Genomic DNA, 20,490 nt, shown 5'->3' with positions numbered 1-20,490 from the left:
CGGCACAGTAAGAGCTGAACAAATACAAGTGAATGAATAAATTATTACTAGGCCATGCTGGTGGAATGTTTGAAACCATATTGAATCTAATGTGGCTTCAGGTTAAAAGATATGATCTCTATCACCTGACAGGTACAGGAAAAATGCAGGGGAGCAACACTTATATTTTTAAACTGCTTTCATGGAGAGAGCATCAACAGAGCAAAGCTTTTGCATTTGCTAAGCAAATTCAGCTAAGAAATGTGGCAAGATCCTCAGATTACTCACCAGTGGTGTGGTTGGTAAATACCTCGTGGGCAGGGATCCCCATCCCCGCGCCCTCCCCCCTCCCCCCCGAGTGTAAACTCACTGTGGGCAGGGAATTTGCTCGTTATTGTTGTACTGCACCCTCCCAATCACTTAGCACAGTGCTCAGCACACAGTAAGCACTCAATAAATGTTACTGAATAACTGAATGAATGATGAATCTATTACCTACTCTTTTTCACCGTGCCCTCCCAAGCACTTAATACAGTGCTCTGCACACAGTTAATGCTCAGTAAATACCAGTAACTGATCGACTGATTGATAGAATCAGAATCAGAGTTCACTGACAATTTCCCCAATTCTGACTCCCAACAGCGATGGACAGTTGGGAGATCACTGAGGCAGTTAGGCCAACAGCATAAGCATCCATCAGGAGGGAGGGCAACCTCTTATTAAACGGACAAAAACTACATGGGGCAAATAGAGCAGAGCTGCAGTGTTGCCTAGTAGAAAGATCACAGGCTTGGAAATCAGAAGACGTGTTCCAATCCCACCTCTGCTACTTGTCTGATGTTTGTGTCCTTGGGTAAGTCACTTAACTTTTCTGTGTCTCAGTTTCCTCATTCGTAAAATGAAAGCTAAATACTTGGTTTCCCCTCTACTTGGACTGTGAGGCCCATGTGGGACAGGGACAGTCCAACCTGATTATCCTGCACCTACTCCAGTGCTTAGTACAGTGTTTGGCACATTGTAAGTGCTTTTGTAAGAAATGCCATTATTATTATTACTGATAGTTATCTTAATAATGTTGGTATTTGTATTTGTTAAGCGCTTACTATGTGCAGAGCACTGTTCTAAGCGCTGGGGTAGATACAGGGTAATCAGGTTGCCCCACGTGAGGCTCACAGTTAATCCCCATTTTACGGATGAGGTAACTGAGGCACAGAGAAGTTAAGTGACTTGCCCACAGTCACACTGCTGACGAGTGGCAGTCTTATGTGTACTCAATATAGAAGCAAGTGTTGCTTGAGTCATTAGTCTTTCTGGCCCCTCTTTCCTCCTCCTAGGAGTCAGTAGTTCTAATACATATGAAACCTAAAGAAAGGGAGGGAGTCACAACAAAGCAAGGCTTTCACTCACTAAGAACTCCCAAGGGCTACTCATATTCTCATGCTACTGCTGAAATCAGAGTCAAAGTTATCTCAATTGCAAACACAAATCTTTGGTAGGGAAAAACAAATGACTACATTTACCCACTTTTCTAATTAAAACAAAAAACCCAAACTAAGTAGACTTGCCCTAACTTTCCTATTCTGGTCAATCTTTGGATTTAGAGTTCCAGTGCAACAAGTTCCAGTTCCTTTCTGAAGGCAGAAAGCACAAATTTTGCACAATTTCTTTTCCAAAGAGGGTGAGGGTGAGGAGGGGCAAGGAAGAGTCAGGAAGCTCTGCCCACTCCCAGACTGCATTTGCCAATCAGGAGGATTCCCAGCCCAACACGAGCCATGTCCAAGGAATAGTTTTACAGAAAAAAATAATCACATGCCCTCAACATATCACTTTTCTGTCACTGCAATAAAAAGTACTAGTGGAAAATCCTCCTATTATTAGCTGGCTAATGAGGCAGATAATGTCAGGATATTAAGACAAATGTAGATTCTGGAAAATTACTTCAAACTGATGGCAGGTTCTCCCCATGCAAACTCAGCGTCTTCACTGTAAGACACTGTTTAGGTTAAAGCAGCTAAGCCGCAGCTTTGAGCTTATCTTTTTAGCTAGCAAGATCTTCACTAACAAATCCGCAGACTGTGTTTTCAAACTCACCAGCTTAAACTGGGATTTTCTTTCATTTTTTTCCTTTCTTATAAAGCAAAGATTTTAGGATTATCCCAATCCCCTCCCTTCTCCCCAACGCCCCCACCTTCCTCCCTCAATTTTGCTGGTGATGAAGCTTTTCTAGCAGAGTTCAGTGCATATAATATTGCCGTATTTCCTCTTGGACTTTGTGCCTGAGCTGATGAGGGGGGCTGAGTTTGCTGTTTTTATTGGAGACTTCAAAATTCAACAGCCCATCCCTTCACAGATACCAAACCTTTGTATACAGTTACGCTACATCACTGAAAAGGGACCCTTCTTCTTCAGGCCCCAGAATTGGACATGTTGAACTAAAATGGCTTCTGGGTTAAAATATATGGGATTCTCATGTAAAGGAGATATGACGGGGGATGAGGGATTTGGGGAGGCTCATTTAACCTCTCTCTGTCATATGTTCCCGGACCAATTTTGCAGCCTACACTCAGAGCCACCACTCTATAAAAAGAGGAATTCTAATTGATTCTGGACTCGAAAGAGCATGCTTCCCCCAATCCACGAGATGACACTAACACCCACAGTTTCAGCTACCATAGCTCTTTGTTTCTTAGTCCATCCCACCACCCCGGCATGGATTTTATTGGGTTTGTGGTAGAGTTTGTCAGAAGGATCACCATAACAAATAGTGAGACATTCTCTAGAGACGTCTAGGATGACCCATGACCCCTTTTAAAACTGCATCATGATAAATATCAATAGGATCATTCATGATCAAAACTTTAATTCATTTTCCATTTCTTGACTGAGAAAATCCCATGAATTTTGAATGCACAGACCATGGAAGCTCCCTAAGCCAGCTAGAGGACAGTAAAACATAGTCGAGTTTGAATTACTTCAACTTCACAAAAAATTAAAGCAGTAACTTAAATCATGGAGAGATATAGGTTGGGTCACTGAATGGACCTTTCATTTTTCAATAAAATTGCTCTCTGGCTATCTAATCCGCAGGGCTTTAAAAATGCATTTGGGTTCACTGAAAGTGGGCCTGGTGAGCAGGGAATACAGGAGATTAATGGTGGGAGGTGTTAAATATTAAGGTCCCTATTTCCAGCAGCTCCTTTGCCTTCAGCAATCCTAAGAAGAGATGAAACAGAAATCCTGCCAGCCTGATTTCCCTCCATGTGGTTTCAAAGAACCTCCCTTGCTGCCTTCAATTTTTGGTTTCATTCCTTTAGGATTTAGCTGAGAAATCTAGTTTGCCAAAGACATCTGGTAGGATCCGATAGAATCCTCATCCTGAGACCTAATGACAGAGCTGATTGGTGTCAGTGATTGACGTTGATTTGGAGTTTTTATGCAAAGGAGATGAGTCTGTGAACAGTTTTTCCACCCGAGAGGAAGAAACAAATCAATCTTGAAAGCAAGAATAGAGATATTTCCCAACTTACCTGCTGGCTCTTCATTTCAAGGAAACCTCAAGAAAATACAATGGATGAAAAGCACCGACTTTCCAACTCACCAGCCATAAACCACTACTTTCCCAAAAGATTAAATAAGTGCACTACTTGAAAGGCTGAATTAGGGTGGAGCAACCTGGATTTGTTGTGCGTTCTGCACAGAGCCAAGGCTCAATAAATAGAAATTGAATGCCTGATTTCACGCTCTCTCAGAGAGTATGCTCCTTAGCCTCAGGGACTGGATCTTTTTCCATACATCCTAAAACCTCATAATGCTTTGTACAGTGTGCTAGAGAAAATAATGTGTGAATGAGAGGGATAGGGAACAGGTGAGTGCTGAGGAAGTCATTCTTGAACCAGACCTACCACCCTAGTGAAGATAACTCACGCAAAACAAACAAAAGAAAAACCAAATATTTTTATCCAAATTATCTGTGCCTTTCGGGCTGCAGAAAGACAGACCCCAGAAGCATATGCCCGGCTCCAGCCTTTCCCCAACAATAATAATAATAATTATGGTATTCGTTAAGTGCTTACTATGTGCCAAGCACTGTTCTAAGCACTGGGGTAGATACAAGTTAATCAGGTTGGACACAGTCACTGTGCACCATGGAGCTCACACTCTTAATCCCCATATTACAGATGAGGAAACTGAGGTAGAGAGAAGTCAAGTGACTTGTCCAATGTCACCCAGCAGAGAAGTGGTGGAGCTGGGATTAGAACCCAGGTCCTTCTGATTCTCAGGCCCATGCTCTATCCACTAAGCAACACTGCTTCTCTCCCAGCCAGCACTATTCCACCTGGACCTAATCCCGGTTCCTCCCTACTTCCCAACTGCCCTTCCTGTCCACTGGGATGGATGGCGGAAGGGGTTCTGGGCCCCAGCAATCGGTCCAGGGGCTGGAAACTGTGGAGCCCTGTCAGGTGCCACCCCTTCAACATACAAAATGATCAACCCAGCGGAAAATGACCTATTGAGCCTATAGCAACCCTCCCTTTTTTGACTACTGAGAACGTCACTAAAACTTACATCCTCTTCAGCTTCTTGTACTGGGAAAAGGCTCCTGGGGGGATGATCTTGATGGAGTTCTGCTCCAGGCGCCTAGAAACAAGAGGGCAGTATTAGCAATAAAACTCAGCAGAAGCACATTTCACCGATACAGAAAAGACTATCTTCTTTTAAAAAATCCATTAGAGTCGGAGAATATCTTTACTTAGGAAATGCTTTTCGGGGCCACCGTGGTTCCACTTAAAGGTCAAGACAAGCTGTTTGCCCTCTAAAGCATTCCAACAAAACTGAACATCTTTTGACTAGGTTTCTTACTGAATGCCTAGTCAGCATCTGGACATCACTTTCCTCATGCTCAGCAAATTTCATAGGCTGCTTCTTATGGGGACGATGAACAGACTGACAGAAATTGTTCTCCTGACTGTGCACTGGTGGTACAGACACCAGAGGGACCCTGCATTGCAAAGGCTGACTGGCTGGACTGAGACCATTTTCTCAGTAAGATCCAGTGACAACTCCCACACACACCTCTGAAAACTCTCAAAATAAGATGATGGAAAGAATTTACGGAACAGAACCAATTTATTTCAGATTTGTGAACTGAATTTCCTTCGGCCCTGGGCCAGCAGGCAGGCCTACTTCTTATGGTTCGTCTATTTTCCTGGGAGTTCAGCTGTAGCAACTCACTCCAGGGTCTCCTTTGGGCATCTGAAGAACTTAGAGTCTACATCATGTGAACCACCTTTTAGGTCTAGCATCAAAGCCATTTCCCTTGCCGCAGTGAAGCAGTGAAGTGAATAAGGCTTGACAGGTCTAAATCCTCTGGCTTCTTCTGAAGGAAAGGATTAAATTCCCCCACTCTGTTTTGTCATCCCTTAAATGTCTTCATGTCCCTGGAAGCAGACACAGGGGAAAGCGGGCAGGAGAGGCAGGGAAAAGCCTTCATTTAGAGGTGATAAATGACACCCCAGCTCAGACTAAGCACTCAGAATCCAATCCCAATCAATCTCAGGCCTCACCAAGGTGCAAATCTTTTCATCGCCTCCTCATCTGGTGCCTGGGTTCCTCAACTACAGCAGGGAAAAACACAAATGGGGGGAGGACAGGAGCTCTGCGGAAAGGAGGCGGGGAGAAGAGAAAGCATAGCCTGACTTTGGCTACTGGCAGTGATGAGGCCATTTGTCTTGAAGAGTAATCCCCAAAGCAGAGTGGGGGAGACAGTTGTATTAATTTGTGTCTCTGCTATCTCATCTTCATTGGGGGAAGAAAGTATTTGTTACTCAGCCCCACTAATGGAGCAGTTTGCTAGCAATTTTCTCATTTCAAACAACATCTCAGCTGCTAATGCATAATGGTTTGTCAGGCCAACCCATAACACAGACAAATCACTCAGGAGGTAAAAGAAGGGAGGGGAAAAAGAAAGGGCGAGGGAGGGAAGCATCAGTACTGATAATTCCTGGCTGTCGGATGAAAAGAGTCTACAAATGAGACTGCCACGGTCTATTAATAGTGCCTTTATGCCCCACTGGGTACGTGTTGGAAAAATGTCCTTTCCACGTCCGTGACCACGGACTCCCTGGATGGGGAGCAGCGAGGAGAGAGCTGGGCTGGAGTGGGCTGACAGCCCTTGAGGTATCTGGGGAAGTTCTTCTTTCTGCCTGTGAAAGATCTCAGAGTTGGGCAATCGGAAAGGTCGAACACGATGTGTAAGGAAGAATGGATACCACGGACATTCGCTTCTGAGGGAATTTAGGGGGCCCTAGATATGTAGCACCTAGCTGAATGCACAACCACTTGCCTATATGCTACCTGCCAGTAGCCAGTAGGATTGGCAGTGCTTTGTTCTGAAATTAAATGAGGGCTAATGTTGTAAGCAAGGACTGGTCCCAAGGGACTAGCTCATAAAATATTAAAAAAACCCATGTACTCAACTCCTGCATCAGTATGTCATATAGAAATTTGCATGAAGGAAAGAGACAACCAAGGATCAAAGGGGGCAGGTTTGTGTGGCTGATGGTGCTTTTGATAAGCCACTAACCTTCAGAGAAAAGTGGGAATGAGATGGGAGGAGAGAAAAGAAATCCAGGCTTCGAGAATAGGCCTAATGAGGTATAGATATAGCTTTGAGAAGGGCAAAATGTGGAGGTTGACTACTTTTAACCTGTGCCTCATACAGGGCAAGAGAAAAAATTTGTTTTACGACTGGTCTTACTCAGACGGTCTCTTAGCTCTGAGTCTTCAATCAATTCTGCTTTGATTCTAGGATAGACATCTCATTGCCTAGTGAGTCACACGCTCATCTCATTGTGTCTGTTAATCCAAAACAAGATGACAACACATCCTAAATGACCAAAGTTTACACTTCCCTAATACGTCAAAGTAGAAGCTGGGAATAGCAGGCTAAGGAAGACTAGCCTCTGAGTTTAGAGGTACTTTACAACATTTCCAATTTTGATCACAAGCATCTCCCATTTCCTGAAGTATCTCACCCATTCACTGTCTGGGAAAATCAAGCATATATATTGGCGTGAAGCCAACAGGAGATGGTGTTAGTTATTGTAAACTTTCAAAGTGAGAGAAGCAGCATGGCTCAGTGGAAAGAGCATGGCCTTTGGAGTCAGAGGTCATGGGTTCAAATCCCAGCTCTGCCACTTGTCAGCTGTGTGACTGTGGGGAGGTCACTTCACTTCTCTGTGCCTCAGTTACCTCATCTGTAAAATGGGGATTAAGACTGTGAGCCCCACGTGGGACAACCTGATTCCCTTGTGTCTACCCCAGCACTTAGAACAGTGCTCTGCACATAGTAAGCACTTAACAAATACCAACATTATTATTATTATTATTAAAGAGGCCTAAAAACTGCCTACAAGAATTCTAAATTGATTTTCCAGTTTGTAATTTCTTATTAACTAAAAGAAACAATGAATTAAAAACAAAGAAAAACGAGGAAAAAGTCAGAAATTCTGGGCATCTCCTGGCAAGCAGATTCAGAGCTCGCTGTCATCTTGAGAGCTATGGATGAAGCAGACAGCTGTTTTGGATCTTTGTTAACTGGGCTCTCACTACTTTCTTCTGCTGGCAAACATTTATCAGGCTACAAGTTGATTTAATAAAAAGAGTAGGAAAACAAACATACACATCAAACAGCAGAGCACCCTCTTGCCCAAGCAGAAGTGATAAGAACATTCTGGATGGATTTCAGACATTTAATCTCTATATTGATTTTGTCCCATCCCCTATGCTCTCCCTGAATAAACTTTTGAGTTGGGAACCCAGCACATGGCACATTCACTTCAAGCGATACTTAAGACAATATGGAGAGCGGGTAACTGCAAGCTACCACACTAACACCACACTAACATACCACACTTTTCAAAATGGGATGGGAATAGTCCTAAAGTGACATCCAAACAAGGCCCAAGAATTCTGATCCTGCGCCATCTTGTCCCTCAAGATTCAGCTGACCTGATATCACAAATAATGACGTTTGCTGGCCATTGGTTACCTTTTTGATTAACATTTCACGTTTGTTGCAAGTTACCTTACCTCTTCTGAGATGAATTTCTCTTATACACGTACCTTGATACAATTTATGGATGTAAAATTTTTAAGAAATACCCAAGGTTATAAATAGGAATATTTAAGACAACCCAAATGATGCGGCAGTATCAATGGGGATCATTTATTACTACTTATGAGATGCTGAATCAACTCTTAGACCAAACATTTCTTGATTTATGAGCCTCTTAGAAACTAGTTATGGGAGTGCCACAGAGAGGTCTTTGAAATACTGTGACATTGTTCAGATTCTCTGGAAATAAGCCTGGCATTTTCTAGTCCAATAAGTCCCACACTGCTTCTGCCACAGATCCTTTTCAGAAGCAAATTACTTTGGGAGACCACTCTTTTCACTCTAATTCCCAGACATCCGACTTTTTAACAGGTGGACACCACCTCCAACTGGATGTCCCCCTGGCACCTCAAACTCAATGTGCCTCAAACTAAACATTTCATTTTCCCTCCTAAACTCACTTTCCTTCCTAACTTTCCCATCTCTGTCTAGCACACCACCATCCTCTCTGACCCAGAAGCTGTCAACCTGGGAGCCATCCTTGATTCCTCACTGTCCTTCACCTGTCCAGTCAATCAAATGTTAGAGCTGGCCGAGCCTCCCTCCACCATTCCAAGATCTGCCCCTTTATCTCCACAAAGCAAATGAGGTGTGGTTTGCTCTTCTCACATCACAATTAGACCTCCAGTTTCACAGAGTAGGCCTTCCCTTAACAGATACCCCTAACATTCCTGGTTTCTCAATGTTTCTCTGCACAAATAGCCATAAACTGTTGAATGATCTTTATAACCTTACTCATTTCCTTACTACCTTGCCCTAATTCTCCCAGTTTTCTCCCCTGACATCAACAACACTTTCTGAGTAACCAGACGTCGCTCTACACAGCATTACTTGCTTTGGGCAGGGAATGTGTCTGCTAATTCTGTTGTATTTTCCCAAACACTTAGTACATACATTGTATTGATTGTTGTAGCCATATCCCTCCTCCCCCTGTAGACTGCATGCTCTTTGTGGGTAGGAATTATACCTACTAACTCTACACTATGGCACTTAGTAAAGTGCTCTGCACTCAGTAAGTGCTCAGTAAATACCATTCATTGATAGATTCAGTCTTTCCATTTCTTTACCTTTACAGAAAGTAGTTGGTCCTGATTACATTAGGCACCTGTGTTGATGTGTTAAAGACTCAGAATGTATAATTTATATATTTCAGATTTAAGCAGTGTGGTCTAATGAATAGAGCACAGGCCTGAGTCAGAAGGACCTGTGTTCTAATCTCAGTTCTTCCACTTGTCTGCTGTGTGACCTTGGGCTAGTCACTTTACTTCTCTGTGCCTCAGTTCCCTCATATGTAACATGAGGATTAAATCCCTGTCTCCTTCCATCTTAGAGTAAGAGCTCTATGGGGAACTGTGTCGGACTGATTAGTCTTATCTATCCTGGTGCTTAGTACAGTGCGTGGCACATAGTAAGCACTTAAATACCATGAAAAATAAAAAAGCCATGCTTGAAAATTCTCATCTGTAGTACACAAAGCAATGATTTCTGTAAAAGAGAGAGGGAAATAAAAGTAGATTTGTGATTTTTTTTATTAGATAAGTGAGCCCAGGGGCTTCAAGAGTGAATGCATTTTTATACATTGGAAAAACATATGAAGTTAGGAACTAAAACTCACATTAAATCACATTATTTTTAGAAAATTGAAGCTATTATAAAAAGAGACTCCCAGACTGAGACCCTCAAAATCAAATGGCAGACTATAGCACATTTTGAACTGTAGAAGATAAGCCAATAGCATGACACATGTGGTTGCCACTATAACTAAACCTCAGTAGCCAATTAAATTCAAGCACACAAGTTGCTATTGAGAAAAGGCATACAGTAAAATCTGGCATTCATTTAACACCTTGATTCCAAGATTCAGGTCCTGCTGTATCATCACAGGGAGAAGCAGTGTGGCTCAGTGGAAAGAGCACGGCCTTGGGAGTCAGAGGTCAGGGTTTCAAATCCCAGATCAGCCACTTGTCAGCTGTGTGACTTTGGACAAGTCACTTAACTTCTCTGTGCCTCAGTTACCTCATCTGGAAAATGGGGATTAAGACCGTGAGCCCCACGTGAGACAACCTGATCACTTTTTATCCTCCCCAGCGCTTCAAACAGTCCTTGGCACATAGTAAGCACTTAACAAATGCCATAGTTATTATTAGCACCATCAATTGTATTTATTGAGCACTAACTATGTGCACAGCACTGTACCAAGTGCTTGGGAGAGTACAATATTACAAAACTGGTAGACCTGTTCTCTGCCCACAAAGAATTTACAGTCTGGCACCCAGCAACCTGCCTATCAACCAAGCTCTCACTCTCTCTACCTAGTATGAATGGCAGCCTGGGCTCCTCTTCCGCCCTCCCACCCACTCTGTGTTTGAGAGTAGGGGCTCTTCACCTAGGAGCTTTTTTGGCAAGTCATGTAGGGACTTCTCTAGATGATGAGGCCTTTGTTCTGGTTTCATCAATCAATCATATTTACTGTGCAGAGCACTGTATTGAGCGCTTGGGAGATTATAACAATGTCAAAGACATATTCCCTGCCCAAAATGAGCTCATGGGGCCTAAAGCTGTTGAGAGAATGGAGTTTTGTGTCTATTTTATAGTGTTGGTCTTCTTTTGTCTTTTCCCTTCTAAATTAGTTGGAGAATAATTCTGATGATAATTCTAAATTATCATTAATAATCATAAAAGTGATATTTTTAAGTGCTTCTCACGTGCCAGGTACTGTACTAAGCACTAGGGTAGATTCAAGATAATCAGGTTGGATAAAGTTCCTGTCCAATAAGGGGTTCACAGTCTAAGTAAGAGGGAGAATAAGCATTGAATCCCCATTTTACAGACGAGGAAACTGAGAAGCTAAGCGACTTGCCCAGGGTCACCTTGCAGGCACATCGTAGAAGTGTGATTATTAATCGGGTTTTTTGACTCCCAGGCCCCTTCTCTTTCCACAAAGCCATGCTGCTTTTCAACTCAGACTATTCTGAAGTTCTGGGCATGATATTTTCCTTCACCAAAAAGGGCAATGGGGCAAAGTCTCATTTTTGTAGGATGCCTTTTCTCCTGAGTAGCCTATCTGGGGATTTCACCCTTCCATGGGAAAGGATTCTATTTCTCTATCAGCCCAAATTGCACACAATTTCCCTTCTAGACTGGGTCTCCCCAGAGCTCTCTGGATGCCAGAAGTCCAATTCTCAAATGGCAAATAAAAGCTAAATCTGTGCTTTTGGTTGTCCCAGTTAATGGTAGATTACTAATGAGGATCTATCTCATCAGAAGACGAATCCGACTCTGAGCAACGACAGAGAAAGACCCAGCAAGTTCAGCTCATTTGGAGAAAGCTCTGCACTAAATGACTTTGGGCATTGCATGAAGGAGCAATTTTTAGAAAGGAACAGGCTCCAGAGCACAGGGAGGGCCATAAACACTTCCTCTGGCTTCAGCTTCAATTAGTCTTTGAAAGAACTAACATTTGGGGCCAAATTCCTCTGACTGCAAGACATTCCCACCTGAAATCCTAGGGAGAGTAGAATCTCTCCCTGGGGTTCACATGATTTAAGAGGTTTATCTGCCAACAAGGAAGAAAAAATGCTCATAAATTACAAGAGTTTTCTTGAAGGGAAAAAGAAAAATCAGTGAAGGTTCTACTTCATCACAACAAAAAGGGCCACAGAAAGCTGATAAAGCTTTTCTTATATGACTCCCCCAAATGGAAAGATACTTATAAGAGCAGTGTGGCTAGCTCACTGTGGGCATGGGACATGTCTACCAACTGTTACGTTGTACTCTCCCAAGTGCTTAGTACAGTGCTCTGCACACAGTAAGTGTTCAAAAAATACAATTGATTGATTGGCTAGAGCATGGGCCTAGGAATCAGAAGGATCTTGGTTATCTCATCTGCAAAATGGGGATTAAGACTGTGAGCCCTAAGTGGGACAGGGACTGTGTCCAACCTAATTAGCATGTATAAACACCAGTGCTTTGCACAGTGCCTGCCACATAGTAAGCACTCAAATACCATTAAAAAAAAGAACCTGGGTTCTAATTCTGCCTCTGCCGCTTGTCTGCTGCATGACTTTGGGCAATTCATTTAACTTCTCTTTGTCTCAGTTCCCTCATCTGTACAATGGGAATTAAATCTGTGAGCCCCGAGTGAGACAGGGACTGCACCCAACCAGAGTAGCTTTTATCTTTCTCAGTGCTTAGTACAGTGGCTGGCATGTAGTAAATGCTTAACAAATACCAATAAAAAAAATACTTCCCCTTTCCCCAGCAAGTACTGGACCCTATCCACTCTACCCCCTTCAGCAAGGCCTGGGAGCCCCAGGCTTTACTTCACACATTGTCCTTCTTAAAGAACTCCACTCCCAATCAGGCACCCTCCTGCCTGCTTATCATTTACTGTCCTCCCTTTCCAGGAATTCAGCATTTCTAATCACAATTTTCCCAAGTGACTAGAAAGCCCAAAAGTGCCTTCCCTCATAGGAATCGTAGCATTTCTTAAGCACATGCTAATGGAAGAGGAGATGGAGTCCACAGTATGAAACTGATCACCAACACTTGAGGTGAAGCTACACTTCCCTGAACAAGCCTTTCTCTGTGCCTTGGTTTCCTCTGTAAAAATGGGGGATTCAATACCTATTCTCCCTCTCCCTTGGACTGTGAACCCCATGCGGGAAAGGCACTGTGTCTAACTTGGCATCAACCACAGTGCTCAGTGGATGGCTTTGCACGCACAGTAAGTGCTTTACAAATACCACCATTATCATTCTAATTATAAAATATAATAATAATATATTAGTAGTAGCAGTATTGAGCCAGAATATTAATCTGTTTTGTAGTCTCTGGCTCAAGTGAAACTCTGGGAATCTCAACACGCTTGGGATCAACCTTCTAAACTTCCAACAACCTGCTGTTTCGAGCCATCAGAAGAAGGTGGCCACCAGCTTGAGTCGAAAACTGCACACACTAGGACTTGGTCCAAGACCCTCTATCTGCTTTGGGGAGATTGGTCACCTTTCTGATAGTGTACTGACTCGAGGAATGTCCTATGCAGATCTAATCAGTTCTATATACTCTACCCTTCATCCTGAGGGTGCAAAAAAAGGTTACTACTAGCTGTCTCTGAGGGGAGAGAATTACTATCTGTACCAAAAGATCAACCTAAAGCAATTTCAATTTTATCTCCCACAACTCACAGCTGTCCAAACCTACTCCTTAAGAGAGGGCTGAATGGTGGGAAGCAGACATCTGAAACAGATGGGGCTGGCAGGCAGGTAAATCAAGAGACTCACTTCACAACTTTCAAATAATTGCTCCCAGTTAAGGGTCGATGGCCGTAGCACAACTTTACTTTTTCTGGCTTCTCTAAACTGCCCTCTGTAAACAGACACTGAGGCTGCAACATTGGGCCAAGGGAAGCAAATGCAGCTGCCAAGCTGAAATAGGGAGGCAACGGCGGGGAGGGAGAGGAATGAAGTGAGAGAGAGGAAAGAGGCACGGTCTGATGAGAACTGGCAATAGATGGGCAGGATGAGGGGGGTGGCCTGCAAGAACTTGGTCCTGGAGGGCAGGTTGGAGAAGAAAAAGGCATCCAAATTAGTGAAGAGGTGATTGCGTGAAAGGAGGTGGCTCAGCTAGAGCGAGGGAGGGAGGAAGGGAATAGGGATACAGAGAAAGAGAAGCAGCTGGAGAGGGGCAAAGGAAGTTGACTTTGTACAGTTCATTAGATGAGCTCTCTGGAAGAACTTGAAACCAAAGAAAGAATCTCTGTTGCCTTGGGGATTCTTGTTGCTGGGCTGGGAGTGGTGGCAATGACTCCAAAGTGAAGATGAGAGGCAGCTGTGGACACTTTGCTCCTCAAATGCCAGCCTACTCCTTGTACCTCAATCTCCTCTACCTTGCTGCCAACACCTCGCCCAAATCTTCCCTGCAGCCTAGTAAATTCTCTCCTCTTTCATGTATGGTAGATCATCACTCTCTTTACCTTCGAAGCCTTATTAAAAGCACATCTCCTCCAAGAAGCCTTCACCAACTAAACCTTAACTTGTCCTACTTCCTCTCCCTCATCATTCATTCATTCAGTCGTATTTATTGAGCACTTACTGTGTGCAGAGCACTGTATTAAGTGCTTGGAATGTACAATTCGGCAAAAAGATTTGGCAAACGGGAAAGATTTTTCTGGAAAATTCAAGTATTAAAAAATCTCTTTATTCAAATACTGTCTGGGATTTTGACCCTGAGAGACATGACTCCTTTCATCACTTGTGGGGAATACCTGGAGTAAGTTGATTTTTGGAAAACAAGAAATGGACCATTGAAAGGAGAAAAACAGGCAGATCGAAAGACATCCCTCCCATCGCTCCCCCCCGCCAACCACACACTCTTTCAGTCCTTTACCCCAAGATAAAGCAACCTCTCTCTGGGAGATAGGAGGCAAAGCTTAATCCTTCTCTCGAATAAGGAATCGGTGGCCATAAAATCAGCTCCTCTTCAACTAAAATCAGGCTAAATCCCACCGAGGATACCAGTCAAGTGACTTAACCACTCTGACTATCCCAGGCATCGGCAACTGTTTAAAGATCCTGCCAGCCTGTATCACTGAACTTGAGTATGACTCTAGCTGACCAAAGAGGAGGAACAAGCTCTCTCCAGAGTCTGTTGAGCAGCTGACATCACCACTTACACTTCCACAATGCCCTCTGGCAGGTTGGCGGGGATTTCCGTCAGGCCCTTCCCTCGACAGTCCACTATGTTGTTGCTGCAGGTGCAGGCCGAGGGGCAGGAGACCGAATTGACACTGCAGGATGCAGGCTCTGAGTGGGGCCCTGTGGAATTAGAGAACAAATCCAATCAATGATGCATTCAGGGCACATCAAGGCAAAGCAATCACCCCATGATTCAACAAGTAAATCAACAAGCAAAAAATATTTTAGAATGCATAAACCCTGAAAGAGTATCCAGAAATTTCTGTAGAGTCTATACTTTGATTTTTAAACTGTGTGGGAAATTGGTGAGGGGACAGAGGGTGGGAAAAGAGGATGAGGAGTGAGAAGATGCTTGACTTAGTTATGCAAACAGAACCTAAACCTCATCAGCTGAGTTTGAATACCAAATTCCAGGCAATGGTAGATGTCAACGCCAAGAAATCCCCCATAATGACATGAGCTACCTAGGGTTTAATGCAGAGAGGATTGAGGGAAAATCATCAAGAATCACTGGGATTTACTGAGTGCTTACTGTGTGCTGAACACTGTACTCAATTCTTGGGAGAGTGAAATACAATAGGGTTGGTAGATGTGATCCTTCGCCACAAGACACTTACAGTCAAGAGGAAAAGAAGCCAATGTTCCACTGAATCCTTTCCACCTCAAACTCCCTCTGTGATACTAAAGGAGTTTTCAACTCTGATATTTGAGCACTTCTTTTTATCTTTTTTAAATTGTGGTCTGCTCTTTTCTTAACTCTAATCCACCAACTGAAACATAAGATCCATCTTACAACTTTTTGAGCTCTGAAGACACGGGATTAGTCTTGGTCTCATTCCACAGCATGGTAATGAAAAAAACAGGAGAAAAAAAATCAAAACCTAAACTAGGTGATTTCCAAATAAACAGGATACTCACAGAGGGTCCTCAAACTTTAATCACTTTCCTTAGATTTAACTCCAAAACCCCTGTTCAAAATATAATTTCAGTGCTATTATGACAGTTATTTTGTGCTGAAGCTCTTATTTAAGGAGAAGTCAGAAGCTCAAAAATAGAATTTATTTTTCAGAATTGTAATGACTGAACATGCATTAGGGAATTGAGGCCTAAATGCAAGACTAGCCCACAAGAAGCCTAGCTGGGTTTATTCTCTGATAATTTGGATATCCTGATTAGACTTCATTTTTCTGCAGTCCCACCTCACCGAGTGCAATTTCAAGGGCAGTACCCCATTCCCAATCCAGGCTTTCTGATCTCATGTTCGCCAGAAAATCCAGCCTGAAATCCAACTGACCACAGAACAATAATGAAACAAGGAATTCTACATAAAAAAAAAGGTTTTGGTTTGGATTTGGTTCACTAAACAGGCAGAGGACATACAGCCTAGAAGAGTGAAATCGCAGCTGGAAAGGAGCAGAGAACTAGAGGTCCCTGAACAATTTACACTCTAAAGAAAAGACTTACTCCAAGTAGTGCCTTTTATCATCTTTCTTGTGACCTAATCACGTTTTCTTGCATTTATTACTAGAGGTCCCTGAACAATTTACACTCTAAAGAAAAGACTTACTCCAAGTAATGCCTTTTATCATCTTTCTTGTGACCTAATCATGTTTTCTTGCATTTATTCAGGACTCACTGGACTTATGTCTGGAGTTTAATGGAAAGAGCTAGATATTTGCCCACTTTAAACCAATGGCAGTTAACAAAATTACCCTGCAGCAATCAACACTCCTTGAGCCTCATGACAGCCCTCTCCCCCGACAGACCCTTGCATATTTGCAGAAGAATTCATCCCAGTGATGGGGCCAAGGTTTAAAAGCTGTGCAAACACCCAGTGGCACTTAATACAACAAACTCACACCAACCAATGTGCCTAACCAGTGTGAGGAGCCAGACTTGGATCCAGAAAAACATTACAGCAAGATCTTGTTGGATCTGAGAGTTGATAAAAGTAATAAAATGTGAAACTGAGGGATGGGTTCCATGCCCTTACTCTAGAAGGAAAGGTTGCAGAGAGGCTGCTCGCTAATTGCAGGGAGAACTGCTGCTCTCTTCTCTCCAGCAAGCCGGGTGGGGAAAGGGGAAAGAGCAGGTGGACACAGCTTATCAGCTTCTTCTCCTGCTTCTCTTAAGGATCACCTAATTCCACTAGTGCACCATGGCAGCTGGGTGACCGGCTCCCATCATATCATCCCTCATCAAAAAGACGTTTAGAGCAGTAAGCCATAAATGTCAAGATTTTGAAATGCAGATACTGCCCGCCAGCCCCACAGAACAAAAACTGCTGCTGACTGGCCTTCCACATCAAGGGATGAACTTTCCTGACAAAAGCAAAAGAGAATTACTGCAAACTTGAGCTTCCTGTTTGAGAAATGTCAGGGATTCCAGAGAGAATTGGTGTGTGTGTGCATGTGTGTATGCGTGTGTGTCTGAATTTCCATTAGTTCAAACAGACTTTGTCCAATGGTCAATCCTCCTTTGAACTGCTAATATTTTGTGGATAGGATGTGTCAGAAAAGAGGGGAGAAAAACCATCAGTTGCAGTCTTGAATTCTTAAATGAAGTTAAAATAGCTGCTCCTTTCAATTCTTCAGGGATCCAAATCTCTTCCCACTCAAATTGGGCTTATGTCAGAGCCTCTCCCCAGTGACAGCTAAGCATGTTACACTTTCTCTGGAGCCTAAATAGTTTCTCTACGTTTGCACTGTGGCAATTAATTTAATTTTCCTGTTGACTAATTCAGGGCTGGGGAATCCCTGAAATTTGACCTAATCTTCTTTTCTTATATGGGGGTTTCTGTAATCTCAGGACAGACTGAGGAACCCAGTCATTACGATTGTTTCCAATTCCTAAAAGCCTCCTTACTTTGACAGCATGTGCTCTGAGCCTGGAAAAAAGTAAAATGAAGAAGCACTGTGATGTTTCATCCTTTTACCAAGAGAGTCCTATTTTTTATCATGACATCTGCAAGTGCAGGAAGTGCCATCATCATCATCATCATCATCATCCCCACCTCACAGACCCATCCCCATCTCATAGATTGAGAAACTATGGAAGACACTGAGGAAACATTTAGTAAAATATGACATAAATTGAAAGACTCTCGATCCTGAGTTTATTGCCTCAACAACTAGTGGCTTCACTCATTCACCTCTAGACAAGGGCCGTTGTTTTGGAGGCCCAGTTTCTTCCCCTGCACATTCTCAATTTGGGGCATTTGGGCACTCTTTGAGGCTTCAAAAGAAAAAGCAACCTAAATTCTGGGCAACTACCAGGGTACCTAATCATTGTTCTGGTTTGATATGGAAGCAGTGTGGCCTAGTGGAAAGAGCATGAGCCTGGGAGTCAGAGAATTTGAGTTCTAATCTTGGCTCTGCCTCTTGCCTGCTGTGAGACCTCGGGAAAAATACTATACTTCTCCATGCCAGTTTCCTCATTGGTAAAATGGGGATTATCACAATAATAATTGTGGAATTTGTTAAGCGTTTACTATGGTCCAGGAACTGTTCTAAGTTAAGTGACTTGCCCAAGATCACACATTCTTCAAAGTGGGTGCTCCTCTCCTCATGGATTTTTGGTTCACACCCCTGTATGGTCTTGTACCTGGCCTGTGGGTTCTGGGTCTGGGTTGGGTTCTTAAAAGGCCAGTAAGAAGGTAAGTGTGCCGGGCTTGGCCTGAGAAGTAGTGGCCTATCTATCTCACTCTGTGAACCCTCCTGCCAGTGCTGGGTTTGCTTGATAACTCATATATGTGTAGAACCCTTTTCATACTTGCTGGGCCTCCAAATCCTACATGAATCCAGGGACTATGCAAGAAAGTCACTGCTCTCTGTTCCCAGCACGACAGGGTGGGTCCAAATCAGTTCAGAGATGACTGTCAAGCCTTGATTTGGGATGGGCTATGTTCTAGAATTTTGACGTGTTCAGCTTTATCCTTCTGTGTGGACAAATTCCCCCCATTCCCTGGGAAATTGTTCCAAGTGCCAAGCACAGCTCTGGGCAAGGAGGCCCAGAATTCCAGTGAGGATCTGTGGAAAATGTCCTCAAGCCAAACAGGTTCGTTTCAGGTCTATATTTTCTTATTTGCTTTAACTGCACTTCTACAAATTTTTCAGAGGATAAAAATTACCGGGAATTATTTCCAGATCCAGCCTAGCATCAACGAGTGCAAACCCTCAACTACAATTTAGAGGGCTCATTTGATCTCTGGTAGTCAGACTCTGAGGCTTGAAAAATACCATTTAAAAAATGGCACTACACTTTCTCTTTCCTCACCGTTCCTGGGATGACTTGGGAAGAGCCCCAAGGTGACTCTGCCACATCCTTCTTCTCTCCTTGCCACCTTCTACTTTCCATCTGAAAAATGGGGCCAATCCTCCAACAGCATTGCTGACTGCTTAGAGAAGCAGCGTGGCTAAGTAGAAAGAGCACGGGCTGGGGAGTCAGAGATCATGGGTTCAAATCCTGGCTCTGCCACTTGTCAGCTGTGTGACTTTGGGCAAGTCACTTAACTTCTCTGTGCCTCAGTTACCTCATCTGTAAAATGGGAATTAAGACTGTGAGCCACAGGTGGGACAACCTGATCACCTTGTATCCTCCCCAGTGCTTCCCTCTGCCACCTCTATCCTCCACTTCACCTCTCCGCAGCTAAACCCTCTTTTCCCCCCTTTCCCTCTGCTCCTCTCCCTCTCCCTTCCCATCCTCTCAGCACTGTACTCATCTGCTCAACTGAATATATATTTTCATTATCCTATTTATTTTGTTAATGAGAATCCCCTTGATTCTATTTATTTGCTATGTATTTGCTATTGTTTTAATGAGATATTCATCCCCTTGATTCTATTTATTGCTATTGTTCTTGTCTGTCCGTCTCCCCCGATTAGACTGAAAGCCCATCAAAGGGCAGGGACTGTCTCTATCTGTTACCGATTTGTACATTCCAAGTGCTTAGTACAGTGCTCTGCACATAGTAAGCGCTCAATAAATGCTACTGAATGAATGAATGAAGGCTTTGCATATAGTAATCACTTATTACTGCCTTGTCTGCCCACACATGACGTGAGTTTGGGGCACCCAAGGTAGCTCTCCATGCTTGTCTCAAGGGCAGGTTTGGCACATACTCACCTGGGTTAGTGGAGCACTGGAGCACTCCTTCCAAGCCAGGGGTACCCCCTGGGGGCAGGGCCACTTGTGGGCTCCGTTTAATGAGGAAGGGACAGAGGTATCAGAGTACAAGCCATGCGTCAGTGGTAGTGGAGCTCCACTTTGAAATACCCCCTGTCCCTGGTTTGAATCTGACTGATTCCAGGGATCATTCATTCAATCACATCTATTGAGAGATTACTGTGTGCAGAGTGATCCTGTGCTGACTGATTTGTCCCCAGTTAGTGGTCCTTAGATTGGTGGCCTGGGGGGAACATTCTGACTTCTGTTCCTAAAACTAACTCTTCTGGGTAGCAACAATCCGACCCCACCTGAAAAGGTCAGAATGAGCTGCGTCAGTGCAGAAAGTAAGCCCTTGGAGAGCAAGGCGTGCTGAACGGTCAAGCTATTTGGCGAATTAGAGGGGTGATAAAATAGTAGACTCTACCCCAAAGCAGCAGCCATGACTCACTCCCTAGCCTGCTTTTCTTGTGGAAA

General features: G+C 43.5%; 1 protein-coding gene across 1 annotated transcript in view; it reads right to left on the bottom strand.

Annotated features, from left to right (window-relative positions):
* The window catches only part of SLIT3 (slit guidance ligand 3), a 592,453-nt gene that overhangs the window by 131,697 nt on the left and 440,266 nt on the right, over positions 1–20,490 (bottom strand). The window contains exons 9-10 of the mRNA XM_029051206.1: positions 14,829–14,970; positions 4,546–4,617 (exon numbers count right to left, since the gene is read on the bottom strand). Of these exons, the coding sequence (XP_028907039.1) occupies positions 4,546–4,617; positions 14,829–14,970 (214 nt within the window). The remainder of the gene's footprint in view (positions 1–4,545; positions 4,618–14,828; positions 14,971–20,490) is intronic.

This window comes from Ornithorhynchus anatinus, chromosome X1, assembly GCF_004115215.2.
Source record: "Ornithorhynchus anatinus isolate Pmale09 chromosome X1, mOrnAna1.pri.v4, whole genome shotgun sequence".
Classification (NCBI taxonomy): Eukaryota; Metazoa; Chordata; class Mammalia; order Monotremata; family Ornithorhynchidae; genus Ornithorhynchus; species Ornithorhynchus anatinus.
Note: the sequence above shows the minus strand (reverse complement) of the source record. Positions and strands in the feature narration are given on the sequence as shown.